The following is a 20802-nucleotide window of genomic DNA, read 5'->3' on the forward strand; positions in this document are numbered from 1 at the left end:
AGCACCTTAAACAGTTTCAAATGTACCAAACACTGCAAAGGTAAAATAAGCCCCATGATTTTGTGTGTATTTATGCCTGTATTTAGTAGCACAAATATCACCATATATTGACTATCAATAGGTGCCTATTTAATAAAAGAATAGAAGAAACATACAGGAATGAAGCCAGGCGTGATGGCACGGCCTCTAATAGTAGCACTTGGTAAATGCAGATGGGAGGATCAGGAGTTTAAGGTCACCCTCAGGTTAGTTTGAGGCTAGCCTGGTCTATCTGAGGTCCCACCTCAAATAAACAAACAAACAAAAAAGCATGGGAGAGATATAGATTACCTTACATAGTGTTTGCCTCTGGGTGACTGGGAGAGAGGGGGGAATAAACTGAGGGTAGATATGGATGGGGGATATATCTCAGTGGGACAGTGCTTGCCTAATGTGTGTGAAGCCCAGAGTTTGTCTGAATATTTTTAAAAGGAAATTTTTTAAACTAAAAAGAATTATAGAAGAAGAAAAGCAAAATAGTCTAGACAATGTCAGGCTATGTGTTTCCATTTGTAGTTTTATTTTTTCATTATGATTGAATTATCTTTAAATTAAAATTTTTAAGAGAGGGACAAGCCTGATGGCGCTTGCCTTTAATCACAGGATTTGCCAGGTAGAAGCAGGTGGATCTCTGTGAGTTCAAGGCCAGCCTGGTTCACATAGCAAATTCCAGGAGAGCCAAGGATACACAGTGAGAGCCTGTTTCAACAAACAAACAACAGCAAAGATACAAAAGAACCCAGACACCAAAGAATCACAAAAAGAGAAAATTATCCAAAAGCTTCTCATGAGCCAAGGATATTTATATAGCTGATCCAAATGTTCACACTTTCATTCCTTCCTATATTAAAGCAATGCCTTGCAAACTCGAGGGACAGAACTTTGGAAGCAAAACGTGTGTGTGTATGTGTCTGTCTGCGTGTGTTTGTGTGTATCTGTGCGTGTGTGTCTGCAAGTGTCTGTGTGTGTTCATGTGTCTCTCTGTCTGCATGTGTCTGTGTGTGTGCATGTGTCTCTGTATGTGTGTCTGCATGTGTCTGTGTCTCTGTATGTCTGTCTGCATGTATCTGTGTGTGTCTGCATGTGTCTGTGTGTATATTGGTGTGTGTGTGTCTGCATGTGTCCGTGTGTGTCTGCATGTGTCTGTGTGTATGTGTGTGTTTGTGTGTGTGTGTGTCTGTGTCTGCGTGTAAGTGTCTGTGGTGTACGTGTGTTGACATATGCTCTCGGCATGCAGCTCGGGTGTGACCTCAAAGTCACAGTCTTCTGCTTCAGCCTCCTGAGTGTTGGGTCCCAGGTGTCATTCACCACGGCTGGCTCTGTGTTCACATTTACACGCCTGATCGTTCAATGTCACTGAAAGCAAAGAAGTCCACGCTAGGGAAACCTTACAGCGATGCATGTGAATAACCAGAGTGTGATCTCTGACATAATGAACTCGGGGGGCGGGGTAGCTTACCCATCTAATGCCACACCCCTCCCTCTACCTGCGGGGCTGGAGAGGCTCCAAATGTCCCGGTTTTGGCTGAAATCAGGGCACATTTTGTTTGTCTGTCTTTGGAGACAGGGTTTCTTTGTATAGCTTTGGCTGTCCTCAGACTCACAGAGATCCGCCTGCCTCTGCCTCTCAAGTGCTGGGATTAAATGCGTGCACCACCACTGCCCGGCTACATTGGTACATTGTGTGTGTGTGTGTGTGTGTGTGTGTGTGGTGTGCCTGAGTGTACATATGCAGGAGCCCACAGAAGCCAGAAGAAAGCATTGAATCTCATGAAACTGAAGTTATAGACAGTTGCCTGTCATCATGTGGGTGCTGGGAATGGAACCCAGGTCCTCTGTAAGAGCAGTAAGTGCTCTTAACGGCTAAGGCATGTCTCCAGCCCCCCAGGGTGCATTTTTCATGGATCTCTTTCTTGGTGTCAGGCCAGGCTGGGAGGAATGAACCCCTAGAAGAAACCGAAGCCTAGGGCTGAACTGTTGATATGGGGGTAGGGGGATTTTCCTGAAGGCTAATTCCTGGGTCATTTGGATGCTCTGTTTTTAGTATTTTTGAGGAACCTCCATACTGCACTAGTTGTTGCTAGCAATTCCACTAATGGCTGTACTGGTTCACCCTCCCACCAACCGTATATAAAAGGGCCCATCCCATTGTCTGCTTAAAAAAATAAAATCTCATGATCTGCTGGTGTCTTCTCACTTACCTGTAGTGTCCTCCTGCCTTGGAAAATTAGAATGGCTGGTTCTGAGAGAGGGGCATGGAGGGGAGAGGGAGTGGGAGACAGGTGAGAGGCTATGAGTGGAACATGGAAGTATAGGGATATGAGGACTTGAGGGAGAGGGAGATGAGGCAGAGACAGGCTGGGGGAGGTAGGGCTGAGCACAGCAATTGATGACATTTAAATGGAGTCTCAGAAGAATGAATCGGGAAGGAAGTGGGGTGTGAGGCTTGCCAAGGAGTGTGCATCCATTTACCTCTTGGGGGGCTCTTCATGTGATGAACCTATAAAACATACCAGGAAGAAGAATTCATACATGTGTATGTTTATGTATACACTAGTACGTGCGTGCGTGCGTGCGTGCGTGCGTGCGTGCGTGTGTGTGTGTGTGTGTGTGTGTGTGTGTGTGTGACAGGGTGTCACCATTTATCTCTGGCTGACCTGGAATTGATTGTGTAGACCAGACTGGCCTTGAACTCACAGGGATCCGCCTGCCTCTGCCTCCCGAGTGCTGGGATTAAAGGAGTGCGCCACCACCGCCAGCCGCGCCCACATCTTATCAGAATCTTTCTCTCGCCTCTCCCTCCCAAGCATGGATGGCTCTTGACTCACCTTGCTGAGTGCATCTGTAGATGAAGTAGACGGAGACAAAGAGGAGAGAGATGCTGAGGCAGCTGAAGGTGGTAAGGAAGATGAGTTTGCTGTTGGATGGTCTGGGAGGATTTTCTCCGCCTCGTCCCGCTCCGTCTGTACATTGGAGACAGAAACAGCAGCCGTGTCACGTTGACACAGCCGAAGGGGGCCAGATGGAGCCCTCCACATGGGAAATTCCACGTGAGCATCTCACCCGCAGCCATGAATTTGATCATTTATTGAGAACCGAGCCCCAGAATCAGTTTGCCGCCCCCCAAACAGGTTAGAATGGTTAAGAGGCTCCAGGCACAAGGGGGTGTGGCGGCACACTCCGAGAACCCCAGCACTCCAGTCGGAGGTGGGAGGATTTTGAGTTCAATCCCAGTCTTGGCGATATAATAAGTTCTGGGCTAGCCTCAAGTGTGGAGTGAAATCCTGCCTGAAAATAAAAACAAAACAAAAGCAAGCTGCCAGAAAGCCTAGTTACCAAACTGCTGGCAGTCTTGGGTAGCTGTAGGACTTTTTGGACAAGGGATCTAGCCTGCTCAAGCAGGGCCATGAGTGGGGGCAGTTAGGATGTTGTCACCCAGTCCTACTTTCTGACTCAACATCTCTGCTTTCTGGTCCATCAAGGTGTGAATAATCCAGCCTCCTTGCTGGATGTGTTGGTATACATTTTTTAAAAATATTTAAGTAAAAAATTGTTTTCATTTTACACTCCAATCCCAGTTCTCTCTCCCTCCCCTTCTCCCACCTCCCCCCCATCGCACCCCCATCCACTCCTCAGAGGGGATAATGCCTCCCTAGGGGAGTCACCAAAGTCTGGGATACCAAGTTGAGGCAGGACCAAGCCCCTCCCCCCAATCAGGCTTGGCAAGGCATCCCACCACAGGGGATGGGCTCCAAAAAGCCAGTTTGTGCACCCTGGATAAGTTCTGGTCCCACTGCCAGGCTCCCCACCCCAAACAGACCAAGCCACATAACTATCACGAACATAGTCCAGAGTCCGTGAGCTACCACTAGCTCGGGTTGGCTGTCTCTGTGGCTTTTTTCATCACGGTCTTGACGTCCCTTCCTCATATGATCACTCGTCTCTCTCTTCAACCGAACTCCAGGAGCTTATCCTAGTGTTTGGTATCCATTTTTTTTTTTCTGAGGCAGGGTCTCTCCATGTACCCCTGGCTGGCCTGGAACTCACAAGCCATGCACCTGCCTTCCGAGCGATGACTAAAGGCAGGCATCACCACATTTTGAGTAACCAAGTTGGTAATTCTGTCTCTTTCTGTCTCTGTCTCTGTCTCTCTCCTCTCTCCCTATCCCCCTCCATCTCACTATTTATTACTTAATAAACTCACTCACTCAAAACAGAAAATATAGCTATCATAGATCATTCTGCAGAATGCACTGAACAAAAAGATGGGAAATTTTCTTCTATAATGTGATCAATCTGTGGGACTCTGATGTACACTGTGGGTGTTGAGGGATGTATTTAATTTGTAATAATCATTACATAATGTGCATCTTGAGTACACTCTTTGTCAATTAAGTGATTTTTTAAAATAAAAATGAAAGCATTCCACTATCTAAAATACAGTGTGTTAGGTTTTTATTACTGTAGAGAGACACCATGACCATGGTAACTCTTTTTTTTTGTTTTTCGAGACAGGGTTTCTCTGTATTGTTTTGGAGGCTGTCCTGGAACTTGCTCTGTAGACCAGGCTGGCCTCAAACTCACAGAGATCCGCCTGCCTCTGCCTCCCGAGTGCTGGGATTAAAGGCGTGCGCCACCAACGCCTGGCTTACCATGGCAACTCTTATGAAGGAAAACATTTAATTGAGGGGGCTCGCTTACAGTTTCAGAGGTTCAGTCCATTATCATCATCATGAAGGGGAGCATGGCGGCGTGCAGGCTGGAGTTGGGAGTGCTACATCTTGCAGGCAACAGGAAGTCAACTGACTGTCACACTGAGGGAAGCTTGAGCAAAAGAGATCTCAAAGTCTTAGGCCACAGTGACACCCTTCCTCAAACAAGGCCACTCCTCAAACTCCTATTACTGCCACTTCCTTTGGGGGTATTCTTTTCAAACCACCATATTTCACTCCCTGGCACCCAAAAGCTTGAAGCCATATCATAATGCAAAAAAAAAAATGGATTCTGTCTAACTTCAAGTCTCCATAGTCTATAACAGTCTCAAACTTGTTTCAAAGTCCAAAGTCTCTTCTAAGATGCATGGCAATCTCTTAACTGTAATCTCTTGCAAGAATAAAAATAGAAAAGATCACGTACTTCCAACATATAATGGTACAGAATATACACTACCATTCCAAAACGAAGCAAGGGGAGCATAGGGAGGAAATACTGGACCAAAGCAAGACTGAAAACTGGCTGGGAAAATTCCAAACTCTGCAGCTCCAAGTGTGATGTCAAAGCCCTCTTCAGATCTCCAACTCCATTCAGCTTTGTTGACTTCAATACACTTCTTTCTCTTGGGCTGGTTCCACTTCCTGTTAGCAGCTCTCCTCGGCAGGTATCCCATGACTCTGGCATCTCTAACATCTTGGATTCTCCAATGAAATCCTGGCTTCAACCTCACAGCTTCCTGCAACGGCCTCTCTACTAGGCCTCCATTCGAGGACGCCCTGGACACATGCCTGACTCTGTGGCTTTATTCCATAACTCCTTTCTTCTGTCCTTAAGCAAAGCTGCCAAATTCTGCCACTTACTTGGGCTAGAACATGGCCCCCTTGTTTAACGACTTCTTTACAAGCTTTCTGTTTTCCTCCGCTGTCTAAGCTTGACTGTCCTTGAACTCCAGACCACGCCGTCCTCAAACTCAGTGGTCTGCCAGCCTCTGCCTTCCCAGTGCTGGGATTAAAGGTGTGCCCCAACAACCAGCTCTTAGCTTTTCTTTAGTCCCTTTCCAAAAGTTGGAAACTTGTTGGGATCTTGTCCTGAGGCCACCACTTCCTTTCTTCCATTTCTTTTTTTTTTTTCTCTTCCATTTCTTAATCCATTTATTTCCTGGGACACAGGACTTAGCTCTGTTCTACTTCCTGGTGCTGTTTGTCCTCCAGGTTTGCGTTTTGTAATTTACCTTGCTCAGATTGCTCCTTTTCAGAGTCTATATTAGGCTGTTTTGAGATTTCTTCTGTCAGTGGAATTAATCTGAAACTCTTCATTTTAGCCTCAGGCAAAGTTTTCGGACAAGAGCAAAAGGCAGCCACTTTCTTCAACAAAATATCACAGGAATGGTTTCTAGGCAACATACTAAAATTCTTCTCCCCTGAAACCTGAAACCTCTTGACTGAGCTGCCCATCGTAGTTCAAGTAACTCTTACTACCATAGTCTCCCATGTCACTCCCGGCATGGCCTATTAAACAGTGCTTAAAGCATCCCACTGTTTTCTAAATCCGAAGTGCCAAAGTCCAAATTCCTCCAAACAAACACATGTGGTCTGGCCTGTCACAGTAATAACCCACTTCTGGCACTAGCTTCTGCCTTAGTTAGGGTTTTTGCTTACAGTTTCAGAGGTTCAGTGCCGGAACTGAGAGCGCTACATCTTGCCAGCAACAGGAAGTCGACTGCCACACTGAGGGAAGCTTGAGCAAAAGAGACCTCAAAGCCATGCCCACAGTGACACCCTTCCTCCAACAAGGCCACCCCCTTCGGGAGGCTGTTTTCTGTCAAACCACCACTTGCAGTAACTGATATCATCTTGTGTTGCACCCTTCCCCCATGGGGGTCTGCTGACCAGCTTCTGACTAGGAGCTTCTAGCAAAACACCTCTTGTCCCCTCCTCCCAGGTAAGCCTGAATACAGGTTCCTTTTTTCTGCCCATCCTTTGCTGAAGGGCCTTGGGAACGTGAGCTAGCTCCTGACCTTGGTAGTTTTCCACCTTGCCTGCTATTGGTATTTAATGCGCCCCTCTTGTTACAATAAATGCCATTCTCCTTGCAAGAAGGAGCTGCTGTCTTTGTCTTCATTTAAATTTTCAGCCCTTTGCCCGGATCACTGAGAAGTGTTGTAGCCACTCCCACCCCCCACCCCCCTACCATTTTGCTACAATCTTGCATCCTCCAAACCCACTTTCCAAAATCCTGAAACCCTTACAGCATATAAATAAATCACTTCGTTCTCCCATTGAAATGCTGCCAGTGGAGTCCTGTTTGGTTCTCCAGAATCCATGATCAGTTTAAACACATGTGATGGTTGGCCTTTTTTTTTTTTAAATAAGTTACTTATCTTTTATTTTGCTTGCATTGGTGTGAAGGTATCAGATTCCCTGGAACTGGAGCTACAGACAGTTGTGAACTGCCGTCTGGGTGCTGGGAATTGAACCTGGGTCCTCTGGAAGAACAGGCAGTGCTCTTAACCACTGAGCCATCTCTCCAGCCCCTGTGATGGCTTGTTTTAACTGACAATTTGACACACTCCAGAGCAACCTGTGAAGATGTTGGCCTGTGGGCATGGGGTGGTGGGTGGACTTGATTATGTTCACAGGTAAGGGATGACCCAGCCTAAAGTGGGTGGCACCGTTCTTTATGTTTGGGTCCTGAACTATGTAAGTGTTGAGAAAATGAGCCGCGCAGCAGGCTGGACTGTGTTTATTCTCTCTCTGCTCTTGACTGTGGTGAGTTCTTGGCTGTGGATGGGACTAGCAACCTCAAGCTCCTGTCTTGATTTCCTTCAACGATGGGTTGAAGCCTGGAGCTGTTAACAGGCTCTTTCTTTCTTCCCTAACTCGTTTCTTTTTTTTTTTTTCCTGTGGGGGGAGCACTCAGGGTATTTTTATCACAGCAACAGAAATGAAGCTAGGGTGGGACCCAAGCTCTACATACTGTCTCCTACCTCCTTATACTCTTACACTCTCCCTCTCCCTCTCCCTGTGTTCTCCTTGCTACTCCATTCCAGAAGCACACTTATTTTGATATTGGCTCTTCCCGTTCTCTCCCCACCAAGGGTCATCTCCAGATGTGTCAGTGTGACTGAGGATTTCCCATCCCCCAGAACTGTGGCGGACAGCCTCCAGGTAGCCTCACGAGTCTCGCCTCCTTCTGGTCTTCACGCTCCCGTGAACTCCTCTGTCCTTGAGTGCGGATACCTGGGCCTCACTTCTAGCTAGCAAATATGCAAACGCAGCAGAGCGCTTGAGTGTCATCCCCATGACAGGATGCTACTGTCTAAGAACCCCTCCTTGAACCAGTGCAAAAGGGAAGAGTCTTCTCCAGTGCAGCTTCCAGAAGAAAATTGCAGCCTTGAAAACTTGAATGTAGCCTTGTGAGACCCACAGCAGAAAACTCAACTAAGCCTACCTGTCCCCTGACCTACACACACTGTAAGACAAATATTTAATGGAGTTAAGTACACGGTTCGGTTGGTTGATTCACTGCCTACCATGCCCAAATGTCTGGGTTTGATCCCCTGGTACCATGTAAACTGGGTGAGGTGGTCCATGCCTGTGACCTCAGTCCTTGGGAGGTGGAGGCAAAGGATTAGAAGACCAAGGCTGTCCTTCACTATGTTAGGAGTTCAAGGCCAGCCTGGTCTACAGTTTTGAGCTTCCAAATGTGTGGTTATTTGCTATGCAGCTATAGACTACTCATCATGACCACTCACTATGCTTTTCTTCTTGAGATTTCATTTCTGACTGTCCTCTTCCTGAGTATTGTGTTCACGGATGCTCCAATCACGTGAGCACTGCCTTGAAGTCCATTACACATTATCGCCCTAATAGATTTTAATTCACAGTCATTTAGACTTCATGTACTCCCATTTAGCTTCGAAATCCCAGTGATAAGTTGCTGCTTCCAAGCTGTCTGACTCATCACATATTCATTTACCGACCTTACCGTACACCAGATTTTCTACTAATTCACTCTTCTGAGACATTCATCTCCGGCTACATCATTGATGCCTATTTGGAATCCCTAGCCAGACCCTCATCCCCCGTACTCAGCTCCCACTTCCCCAGTCCCCTCTGAGGTACTGCATCTTTATGGCTTCCTGGAGTCTCCAGCCAAGTCCCATTAGAAAAGAAGGCGCATGTCCATAAAGGAACTGATCTGACCATTTGGGAAGAGAGTGAGTGGTAGAGGAGCTTAGTGAGTGGTCAATAAAGCCAAGCAGTGATATATGTGAAGGAAGATGTCATTAAACCCATCACTTTGTATAAGAGATGAACAATAATACAAATTTAATTTAAAAACTGGAGCAAAGTGTGGTGGGCATCTATAATCCCAGCACTCAAGAGGCAGAGACAAGAGCGTCAGAAGTTCAAGGCCATCCTTGACTACTACACAGTGAGTTAAAAGACTGCCTGGGCCAAGGCCAACTTTGTCATTATCATCACCAGCAGTTATCAATATAATCAATTACATCTATTTATTGATTATTATAGCAATTGCTATAAAACTAAGAAAATAAAGATATAAATATGATTAGTTATATATACAAATTATACCAAGTACAGTAACTAATTATGTTCATAATTATTATAGCAGTATTATTTTAAAACCCAAGAAACAAGACTAGGGAAATGACTTAGTGGGTAAAGGACCAAGTATTAAGGACCTGAATTTAGATGACCAGAACCCACGTAAACTACTGTTGTCCCAGGAATCCCTCAGTGAGATGGGGTGGAGACAGGAAGCTCTCTGAAAGCCTGCCCTCTGATCTCCACATGTGTGTCACGGTACCCTTGGACCCACGCTCACACACATGCACACGTATATCATACGCACACACAAAATGAGTTTTAAAAATTCAAAGACCAGAGGGCTGGCTCCATTGGTGTTTGCTGTTAGGTGTACCGGCCTGAGTTTGGTCCCCATACCCACCGAGCGGAAGGAGAGAAGCATGTGTCACGACGTGTCCTCTGACCTCTTCACACAGGCTGTGTGGCATGTATGTGATATGAACACACGGTAAATAGATGGATGCAACATTAAATCATATGAAGAGAAGATCGGAGGCTGCCCCGCTCACCTGTGACCACCAGCTGTAAGTGCTGACTCTTTCCTGACCACCTGTGGGACGCTGCTGTCCTGTAGGCACAGAAATAGCCCCCAGCATCTTCAGGCTGCAGGTTAGTGAGGTGGAACTCAGCCTCCTTTCCCGCTGATCTCAGCTCTCGCTGGTACCCAGAGTTGTGCAACTTTCCCAGAGTGACTGTAACATTCTGGAAATGAGTCCAGCATCGGAGAGTGACGTTGCTCTTGCACTTGACCTCAGAGCTGGGCCAGGCACTGAGGGAAGGCCTGGGAAGTTCCTCTGCAAAGAATTCAGAGTTAATTGACTCTTCTGATGGGGAATGTCTTTCTGTATATATGTTTCTCTTATTGGTTGATGAATAAAACACTGATTGGCCGGTAGCCAGACAGGACATACAGGCATGTCTACCAGACTAGGAGAATTCTGGGGGGAGGAGGCAGAGAGGAGCCTCCAGGGAGACACTATGTAGCCACTGAAAGATAACAAGAGGTTCTGGGCATTCTCCAGTAAGCCAAGACTACATGGAGATATATAGTTTAATAGAAATGGATTAACAATTAAGAACCAGCTAGCTGGGGCTGGAGAGATGGCTCAGTGGTTAAGAGCACTGACTGTTCTTCCAAAGGACCCGAGTTCAATTCTCAGCACTCACATGGCAGCTCACAACTGTCTGTAACTCCAGTTCTAAGGAATCCAACACCCTCATACAGGCAAACCAATGTACATGAGATAAAATAAATTTAAAAGAGACAAAAATTCCAGATAAATTGACATTATAAAAAAATGAGCTAGCCAGTAAGAAGCCTGAGCCATTGACCAAACAGTTTATAATTAATATAAGCCTCTGCGTGTTTACTTGGAACCTAAGCAGCTTGGGGACCAGGCAGAACAGAAACTCCATCTACATTATCCTAGAACTCTAAGGATTAAAGGTGTGACATTTAATCTCAATTACAGCTTGATGAACTCTATAATCACCTGGGGGGGCAGGCTTTTTGTTTATGCTTGTGAGAGGTTATCTTGATTAGTTTGAGTGAGGTGGGATGACCCACCCACTGTGGGTGTCACCATTCCCTAGGTGGTGTTCCATTATAAAATGGACAAGGAGCCCGACAAGCTGGGTTTGATCCCTGAGACCCGCATTGTTGAAAGGAGAGAACTGACTCAAACTTTCTGACCTCCATACACACATTATGATGTGCTCACATCCCACAAAACCATAGACATAAGTAAATTCAAAATTCTTTTTTTTTAAGGGAGAAAGCGTTCTTAAATATCCATTCTTCAGACCGGTGGGATGGCTGTGTGGCTAAGAGCATTCTTGTCAGGAATCTCACAACTAGCTGTAACTCTAGCTCCAGAGCGTCTGACGTCTCTGGCTTCCAAAGGCACCTGCATTCATGGACACAGACACACATGCATATACATGACTAAAAATATTTTAGTTTGTTTTTAAATTGCTGGACTGGAGAGATGGACATGGCTAAACCCTGGGTGCTCTTGCAGAAAACCCAGGTTGGGTTCAGCATCCACAGTTCACATTTGCCTCTAACTCTGGTTTCAGGGGATCCAATGCCCTCTTCTGGCTTCTTTTGGTACTGTGCACACGTGATACATTCACATAAATGCAGGAAAACACTCATATACATAAAATAATATTTTTAAAATGTAAAATAAGATTTTATTGTGTGTGTGAGGGGGGTGCCTGTATATGTGGATGTCAGAGGACAACTTTTTCTTTTTAAAGATTTATTTATTATGCATGAAGCCTTTTGCCTGCATGAATGTCTGCACTGCACCCCGGAAGAAGAGGGCACTGGAATGCATTATAGACGGTTGTGAGCCACCCTGTGGTTGCTGGGAATTCAACTCAGGGCCTCTGGAAGAACAGCCAGTGCTCTTAACCTCTGAGCCATCTCTCCAGACCCCAGAGGGCAACTTTTAGCAGTTGTTTCTTTCCTTCTACTATGTAGGTTTCCAGGCTGTCGATCTTGGCAGGAGCTGCCTTTTACTTTTATTCGCCGAATCATCTCATCTGCCCACTCTTCTTGAATATGGATGCAATGTGACCAGTTGCCTCGAGCTCCTGCTGCTGTGATTTCCTCACCAGCAGGGGCTGCAACCTCAAACAGTAAGCCCCAACAAACCATTTCTCTGTTTTATATGTCTTATCGGGATTTATCACAGCAACGGGGAAAGTAGCTACTGTAGGGTAAAAAAGTCCAAGCTCACTTCCGGGTTTCAGAAACCCACCAATCCCTGAGCTCAGAACCCATCCAACACTGAGTTTGGAAAACCAATTCCTGAGCTCCATCCAGGTTCCAGGCTTGAAATCTCACAAATCCCCACTGTGGAAATCATCCTGGAAAAAATGCTCCCCGCCCCTCCACGTAAAGCTTTCGTGCTGCTCAATTCCTTGCCGTTTCTCACCCCAGCAAAGGCAATCACTCTCTTGTGCCCGTCCCAACAAATGACTCGTGTGAGGTGTGCTGTGTGCTGTGACTTTGTGGTATTCCTCGGCTCGCGACTGCCAGGATACTTTTCCCTTCAGAAGTGAAGGAGTAGCACTGGGGACGCTGTCCCCCTAGGAGCTGTAACACAGCTACAACAAACGGAGAGGGTCACGGTGTGCGGAACCCAGGGACACACAGAGGTCACAGGGAAACTCACCCTTCTCTTCCTCATCGCCGTTGCACAGGCACAGCCCTGGAAGAGAAACCTCAGTGAGAGACTGTTCAGCAGCTCTTTCCTCTGACTTGAAACCCTACCTCCTTTCCTGGCTGAGAGGGGAGTGTATAAAACTGTGGGGGTGAGTGAAACTCACCAGGCTCTGGGAGTAAACAACACCTGCAAAGCTCATGAGGCTCGCCCAGCTCAGGATGCTCACAGAGCCCCCGAGCGGCTCATAAAGGCAGTCGCCACCGCTGGGGAGAAGAGGCTCTCCAGCCTGCACACTTTGCAGTTAGCTCCGGGGGTGCTGCTTTTATGAGTTGTGACTTGTGCTGGGGTGTGGTCATCTTCCCGATGTGGCTGACTGTGTAAGCCCGGCTCCTAGAGCAATCCCGTATACTCCCAGCAAAACTCACTGGTTTACCAAGATAGACTTGGGTGGAACTGAGGTAGGAAAATGTAGGGCTAAGCTGCGCCACCCGGGATGCCACTTGGCTAGAGCGATATACACACTGCTCTCCTCACAACCTGCAATCCCCCACTGCAAGTATATACCCAGCTCCAAATAATGCGTTGTGTCATTCCTCCCTAAAAACTGCTCGGAGACGCCTCTTTTGTGAACCAAAACACCCTGAAACTAAGTGAAATGGGTCAATACAGGCTGAAGAGATTTGGGGTGCATGCGTAGTAAGTCAAAATATATCCTTTGGATAAGCATTTAGGGGAAATCACTCTTTACTGTATTATACCTATGCATGATTAAAATCAGATGCATCACGGGTAAAGACGTGCAGCAAACAAAGGCTTGCATATCTAAGTCTATCAATCAAATCCAAAAGGCCGCCTGTATTCTGCCCCTAGAAGCCAGTCCGTCTTTCTAGGCCCGCAAAGGGAAGCCCCATGCAGTGGCCAGGAGCTCTGGAACCCTCTAGCTCAGATAGCCTGCTGTGATCTTATAGTCTATCTGACCTGCGTTTTCTCTTTGATTCGGAATAAAACCCCTTGCTACTTAACCATTTGTGTATGCCTTCAGTTGTTTGAACAAAACACCAAAAAAACCCTACAAAACAAAACCAACCAACCGACAAAAAACTCTGGAAATACCTGGTCAGGACTGAGACCACCAGTAACAGAGTAATTTCTTTGGTGTGTTGTCGGTGTCCTATCTGGAGTGACAGATATTTGTCTGAGCCCTAATCTGTCCTGGTTTCATTCTGTTGCCGTGATGAAAACACTGTGATCAGAAGCAGCTTTTGACGGAAAGGGTTTGTTTAGTTTGCATATCCAGGTAGCAATCCATCCTTGAGAGAAATATGGGCGGGAACTGGAGGGCAGAAACCATGGAGGGACTGCTTGCTGGCTCACTCATCCAGGTCACATTTATCTGGCTTTTGTTTTTTAAACAAATTTTTATTATGTATGCATATAGTGTTCTATGCTTGGACACCAGAAGAGGGCACCAGATTATGGATGGTTGTGAGCCATCATGTGGTTGCTGGGAATTGAACTCAGGACCTCTGGAAGAGCAGGCAGTGCTCTTAACCGCTGAGCCATCTCTCCAGCCCCTTAGCTGGCTTTTTTTATACAGCCCATGCCCACCTGCCTAGGTATGGTGCTACCTACACCTATAGTGGGCTGTTTAGGTGGAGTTTTTGTTAGGACTGCTGATTCCAAAATAAACACACAGAGACTTAATATTAATTATAAATGCTTGGCCAATAGCTCAGGCTTGTTACTAGCTAACTCTTACAACTTAAACTAACACATTTATATTAACCCACTTTCTGCTACGTATCATTCATCTTGGACCTCCTGTGTCCTCTCTGTGTCTGGCTGGCAACTTTTGTTTTTTACTCCGCCCCTTCTTCTTCCTAGTGTCCTTTGTCTGGTTCTCCTGCCTAACCTTACCTTGTTCAGCTATTGGCCAGTCAGTTTCTTTATCAATCCAACCACAGTGACATATATTCACACAGTTTAAGGGAATATTCCACAAGGCTGGGCCCTCGTGCATACGTTAGTGATCAAGAAATTAATACAATTTCTCACAGACATATCCAATTTGATGTAGGCAATTCCTTAGTGGAGTCTTTTCCTGTTAGATGATCCTAGGCCGTGTCTAGGCTGTGTCAAATGGACAATTAAATCTAACTAGGAGAGAGCTTGAGGGTGGGTAGAGGTGGTGGTAGCCATTAGAATTGTCATGACTAGTAAGTGTCATCCTCTTCTTTTTTGTCATTATTATTATTACTATTATTATTATTTTCTAATTGAGACAGGGTTTCTTCTTATAACAGCTCTGGCTGTCCTGGAACTCACTCTGTAGACCAGGCTGACCTCAAACTCACAGAGATCTGCCTGCTTCTGCCTCTGGAGTGCTAGGATTAAAGGTGTGCGCCATCACTGTTTGATGGTGTCTTAATTATTATTATTATTATTATTATTATTATTATTATTATTATTTTGGTTTTTCAAGACAGGGTTTCTCTGTATTGTTTTGGAAGTTGTCCTGGAACTCGCTCTGTAGATCAGGCTGGTCTCGAACTCACAGAGATCCGCCTGCCTCTGCCTCCCAAGTGCTGGGATTAAAGGTGTGTGCCACCACTGTCTGGCAACCATGCTGGAATCCTAACTGGCTTGATCCTGTGCTGACCATTGCTGTGGATTGGTATACATCTCCATGAAAGAGAATAAAATTACCCAAGGCACACTGATTTGCTTTTGAATTTACTGAGGTAAAAGTCACAGAACGTAAAACCAGCTACGTGGGAGTCTACAGAGCAGAGGCAGTTGGTATATTCACAGGGTTGTGCAGCCAGCACCTCTATCTTGTTCTAGAATATTGCCATCACTCCCACAGAAACACTAACTCATTAAGTCCCCCACATCTCCTGCTCTTGGCATCTACTGATGAGCTCTCTGTCTGTCTGGATTTGCATATTCTAGAGAGGGTCTGAAACACAAGAACACAATGTGTGGTCCTTGGGCCCTCACTGTTAGTATGTTTTCTTTCATTCCATCCTGCCTCCACCTTCTAAGTCATCCTCCTGCCTCCTCACCCAAGAGCAGAAATTAAAGGCAGAGGCTGGTAGGTCTCTGAGTCTGAGGCCAGCCCGGTCTACAGAGTGAGTTCTGGGATAGCCAGGACCACTCAGAAAAACCCTGTTTGGGGGTTGGGGGAGGGAATTACAGCTCTGAGGTTCCACTCTGAAAAGCTAATTGCTGCTAAGGGAAGGAGAGCCACTTTGTTTTAAGGGTGTTAACCACAGGTAGGTTGCCCATGGCCTACTGGATGACCTCATGCTGTTGTGCCCAGACTCTGAACCCTCAAAACCACCAAGAGGCCAGATCCGATGCAAAAGCAAAGAGTCTTTATAATTTTTTTTTTTTTTTGGTTTTTCGAGACAGGGTTTCTCTGTGGCTTTGGAGGCTGTCCTGGAACTCGCTTGGTAGTCCAGGCTGGTCTCGAACTCACAGAGATCCGCCTGCCTCTGCCTCCCGAGTGCTGGGATTAAAGGCATGCACCACCAACGCCCGGCTACAAAGAGTCTTTATAATTAACAAGTTAACTGGAGTTAACTCTGTCCATCCGACACAGCGGGAGGAGCAGGAGGGGCCCCAAGCAGCAGTGGGGCAGGGAATATATTAGGGTAGAGCAAGGGGCGTGTCTGGGGGCCCACTAGTTGCATAGCAACAGTCTCAGGATTGGTGCCCCTCCCAGCTTGGGCAACCTGTCCTGTGTCAATTGGTCAGCTGCAGCTGCAGAAAGGTTGCTATGCCCAGAGGCCCTCCCAAGGCAGTTGCTAAGCTCTGCATTCCGGAGCCCACCAGCTAACCTCTGATTGGTTCCTTGCCACATGGAGGGTGTCTGACTTCCTAGTGATTAGGGAAAGGTTGGGCAAGATTGGGAGCTCAGCGCATGTTGCTGCTGAGGCAGGGGCCTATGTCTTGCTGGGTCTTCTCCGCAGCCTGTCATGATGGCTGCAAAGCAGAGGGTTGGACGAGGTCTGAGCCCTTCAATACTTATAGGCATACGGTCAACACTAATTGAACTCAATGAGTTAGGAAGGAAGGAAGGAAGGAAGGAAGGAAGGAAGGAAGGAAGGAAGGAAGGAAGGAAGGAAGGAAGGAAGAAGGGATAGATCTGGGAGGGAGATGTTATGTGAAATCCTTGAAGGAATTAAGAGGGAGAGTGGGGGTGAATGATTAAGATACATTGTATGTATATATGAAATTTTCAAAGAATAAATAGTTATATAAAATATATATATATGGGGAGGAGAAACAGCACACATTAAGAGCACTGGCTCCTTATAGAGGACCAGGACTCTTCTACTCCCAATACCCACATGATGGCTCCTTGCCGTGACTCCCATTCAGAAATGTATCTCCTCCAACAAGGACAAATAGTCCCGCCAGCTAGAGACTAAGTATTCAATATGGGGCATTCTCCTTCAAACCACCACAGTGAGTGCACTTTCAAGGCTACAGAACCATAGCAGCTCCCGGCCCTGCTTTTACTCCCATTGCCAGTAGTATTGAAGGACCCAGCCCCACGCCCAGCCCCCTGCTTTGGCAGCTATGACAGGATGCAGAAAAGACGCAGCAGGATGTAGGCCTCTGACTCAGCAACATGTGCTGAGCTCCCGACCTTGCCTAATTACTAGGAAGCCAGATACCCTTCAGGTTGCAAGGACCCAATCAGGAGTTTGCTGGGGAGCTCTGGATGTGCTTTACTGATAGCAGTGGGATGCAGAGCATAGCAACCGCCCAGGGAGGGCCTCTAAGCATAGCAACCTTGCTGCAGCTGCAGCTGACCAATCAACACAGGACAGGTTGCCCAAGCCAGGAGGGGCACCAATCCTGAGACTGTTGCTATGCAACTAGCAGACCCCCCAGACACTCCCCTTGCTCTACCCCAATATATTCCCTGCCCCACTGCCGATCAGGGTCCCTCCTGCTTCACCCGCTGTGTTGACTGGAACCTGAGTTAACTCATAAAATTAAAGACTCTTTGCTTTTACATCAGATCCAGTCTCTTGGTGATTCTGCCAACAGACCAAAGGCAAAATGGTCCGGTAACAGTCAAGGCTGGCCCAGGCTGCTCCAGAGGCCAGACCCGCAATTGCCCTCTATGAGGGCCCTTGTGTGTTGACGCAGCTCATCAGTTTTTGGCTTCGTCTTACTTGTGGTGAACTCCTGATTTTGAAATCCGTATACACGTGTGTATTCACGTTACTACAGTGTTCACATGATGCATGTGTGCTCTTGTGAGAGTTTGCAAGTGCATACATGCCATGGAGATGAGGCTTCAGCATTTGGTTCTCCTCCATTGTTGGAATAACATCCGAGGACTAAACTCTGTAGTCAGTGAAGGGCTCCAACAGGGCCAAACATGGCAAACATGGTGCCCATAGGTCCTCTGTCCTCTACCCTTCTTTCTTTCGTCTCCCTTATCCAGCCATTCCCTTATTCCTGAGACTGACTGTCAAGGCTAAACCTCTAGATTCCCAAGCTAGAATTCCACTTTTTTCTTCTCAAAAGCCATTCCTGCAGAGCTGCTTGGGCTGCTGTTTCTGTCTGATTCAGCCACCCTGTTGGCTTTGTCTTGCTTACTAAAGGATCACTTTACGTTGGAAATTAGTGTTTGGGTGTGGTCTGTGCCTAACCCTGGGTCCAGAAGGGAGCACCCTATGGTGGCACACACCCTGGGTCCAGAAGGGAGCACCCTATGGTGGCGCACACCTTTTGTACCAGTACTCAGGAAGGAGAGGCAGGCGGATCTCTGTAGGTTCCAGGCCAGCCCTGGCGACTTAGTGAAACCCTGCGTGGTAGTTTGCATGAAAATGATCCCCTACAGGCTCATAGGGAGAGGCATTACTTGAGAGAGTTAGGACACATGGCCTTGTTGGAGTTAAGTATGGCCTTGCTGGGAGAAGTGTCTCAGTGGGCATAAGCTTTGAGGTTTCAAATGCTGCCTGCCGCTCCAGATGTGGAACTCTCAGCCTCCTCTCCAGCCCCATGACTGCCTGCACGCTGCCACGCTCCCTGCCCTGATGATAACGGACTGAATCTCTGAACCCATAAGACAGTCCAATTAAATGTTTTCCTTTATAAGCATTGTGTGACCGGATAAGGGGGAGCTCTTGAATCCCAGACTGATGGCTGAGAGGCCAACAGGAGACTGATCCAGACTCCATGAATGTAGTGCCAGGGAGGAGGCCACAGAAATCACTGGGGCCTTGGGTAGTAGATCAGTGTTTACCATGGTTTATGAATGAGCTTTGGAAGCCTGTTCCAAATACAGGGTTGGTCTCTCAGCCTGGACACATGGGAAAGGGCCTAGGTCCTGCCCTGGATTAAATGACAGACTTTAGAGATTCCCCCCTCCAAGGAGGGATTGGGTGGGGGGTTGGGGGACTGGTGGAGGGACAAGGGAGGAGGGGTGGGAGAGGGAGCTGGGACTGACATGTGAAACATTCACGTTTCTAATTTAAATAAAAACATATATTGAGAAAAATAAATAAATAAAATAAAATAAAAACTCAGAAAAAAGAAAGAGTTGTGCTGGCCAGTGTCTTTTCACAGCAATAGAAACCCTAATATATAACTTGAAAAATGTAAAGCCGTAAAAACGATGAACAGTGCCCCCAAACACATCGCCAGCTGCCACCAGAAGTGACAAGCTACAAGAGAGGCATGGAACAGGATCCCCCTTCCTTCCTTCCGAAGGAACCCATGTTGTCCACACCTTGATCGTGGCAACTCACATAACCAAGAGCATTATTATTTTCCTTTGTTTTAAACCAACAGGTTGGTGGCACTTGGGTACGGCAGCCCCAGGACATTTCTTGGAGGAAACTGTTCACGTTAGCCTGTGGCTGGAGACTCTCTAAAGGCCGCACTCACAGAGAGAGAAAAGGCTGTTAGCAGGAAAAGAGGAGGGAACGGGGCAGATGTGGTATACAGGGCAACCAAGCCAACAACCCCGTCTTCCTCTTCATGCACGGAGGCCGGTTCATGTGGGTAGGCTCAAACCGAGATGTTCAAAGCAGCCCGAGGATGGGGATGGCTGGAGGAATCTGCATCTTACCCACAGCTCTACACTTGGCAGTTCCGACCCCTTGCTAACCTGGTAGAATGACCCGGCAAGGTTGTGGGGACCAGAAACCCCCATGTTCTTCTTGAAGTGATCAGGGTCTTTTAGAGGTGGCACCGGTACTGACCACTTGAGACCCCAGCCCCGGCCTCTCGCACTCACACACAGAGTCCCTCATTTCTGCATTTCCGTAGTCACCATCTTGACCTCCCCCTGGCCTGTGAGTTTTTCCCCACCCAGACAAGCACTTGTCACAGTCCTGGAGACTCACCCAGGCAAAGCAGGTATACGAAATCTACGTCCATAGCGCCCCTTCTCCTTAAACCAAGATCCAGTGTTGGGCTCTCAGGAAAGAGAGGGCAGGGCAGGAGGTGACCACTGTTCTCTCCTGGCCCCACTCTGTCCCTGGAACCTGCAGGCTGAGGCTCTGCTCTGACATTTGACTTGCCTGCATAGCTGTTTGCACAGTTTCCTTCCTGAACAGACACAGGAAGCAAGAAGCCTAGGATGATGACATCTTCTCTGCCACCATGGGCGCAGCTCTGCCCACCCTGGGACCTGAAATCTTACCTAAGACGCCTGACATTCTAATATGCTCATTTTTGACCATCTCAAGCTTGTATATCACGTCCTGTGGTCATATTCAGTCCCCTCCTACTCCTACCAGCCCGCTCCTTCCAAATTAGCTCCCCCACCCACACTCCTCCCCGCCGTCTCTCCTACTTTGTTTGCTTCTTCCTTCCTTTCTTTCTTTCTTTCTTTCTTTCTTTCTTTCTTTCTTTCTTTCTTCCTTCCTTCCTTCCTTCCTTCCTTCCTTTCTCTCTTTCTCTCTCCCTGTGTTATATTTTGATTATTATTCTCCTGTGGTTATTAAGTCTATGCTGTAACTATATCTTTAAGCAAATTATTTTATATCCTTTTGTTTTGTTTTGCTTTGTTTTTGTTTGTTTGTTTTTTGAGACAGGGTTTCTCTGTATTGTTTTGGAGGCTGTCCTGGAGCTCGCTCTGTAGACCAGGCTGGTCTCGAGCTCACAGACATCCACCTGCCTCTGCCTCCCGAGTGCTGGGATTAAAGGCGTGCGCCACCAACGCCTTTATATCCTTCTGAAGTTAGCTTTTCTTTAAAAGTGTCATGAGTGTATACAGTGTATCTCCA

General features: G+C 47.0%; 1 protein-coding gene across 1 annotated transcript; it reads right to left on the reverse strand.

Moving 5' to 3' along the window:
• Positions 1-1153: 1153 nt before the first annotated feature.
• On the reverse strand, positions 1154-20206 carry LOC101827626 (V-set and transmembrane domain-containing protein 1). The gene is made up of 6 exons (XM_021235403.2): positions 19918-20206; positions 12551-12586; positions 9875-10159; positions 2868-3002; positions 2512-2539; positions 1154-1395 (listed from the first exon to the last, which is right to left on the reverse strand). Exons 1-6 carry the CDS (start codon positions 19949-19951, stop codon positions 1371-1373), a joined length of 543 nt encoding a protein of 180 aa, XP_021091062.1. The 5' UTR covers positions 19952-20206; the 3' UTR covers positions 1154-1370.
• Between the last annotated feature and the right edge of the window lie 596 nt (positions 20207-20802).

Source organism: Mesocricetus auratus, unplaced genomic scaffold (assembly GCF_017639785.1).
Source record: "Mesocricetus auratus isolate SY011 unplaced genomic scaffold, BCM_Maur_2.0 Super-Scaffold_100037, whole genome shotgun sequence".
In the NCBI taxonomy this organism is placed as follows: Eukaryota; Metazoa; Chordata; class Mammalia; order Rodentia; family Cricetidae; genus Mesocricetus; species Mesocricetus auratus.

Excerpts from the sequence above, each read along its gene's own strand:
- LOC101827626 (XM_021235403.2), bottom strand. The coding sequence starts at position 19,951 with ATGGACGTAGATTTCGTATACCTGCTTTGCCTGG. Across the intron at positions 12,587-19,917 it reads CGTATACCTGCTTTGCCTGG|GGCTGTGCCTGTGCAACGGC; the intron begins GTGAGTCTCCAG and ends TTTCTCTTCCAG. Across the intron at positions 10,160-12,550 it reads CGGCGATGAGGAAGAGAAGG|AGGAACTTCCCAGGCCTTCC; the intron begins GTGAGTTTCCCT and ends AATTCTTTGCAG.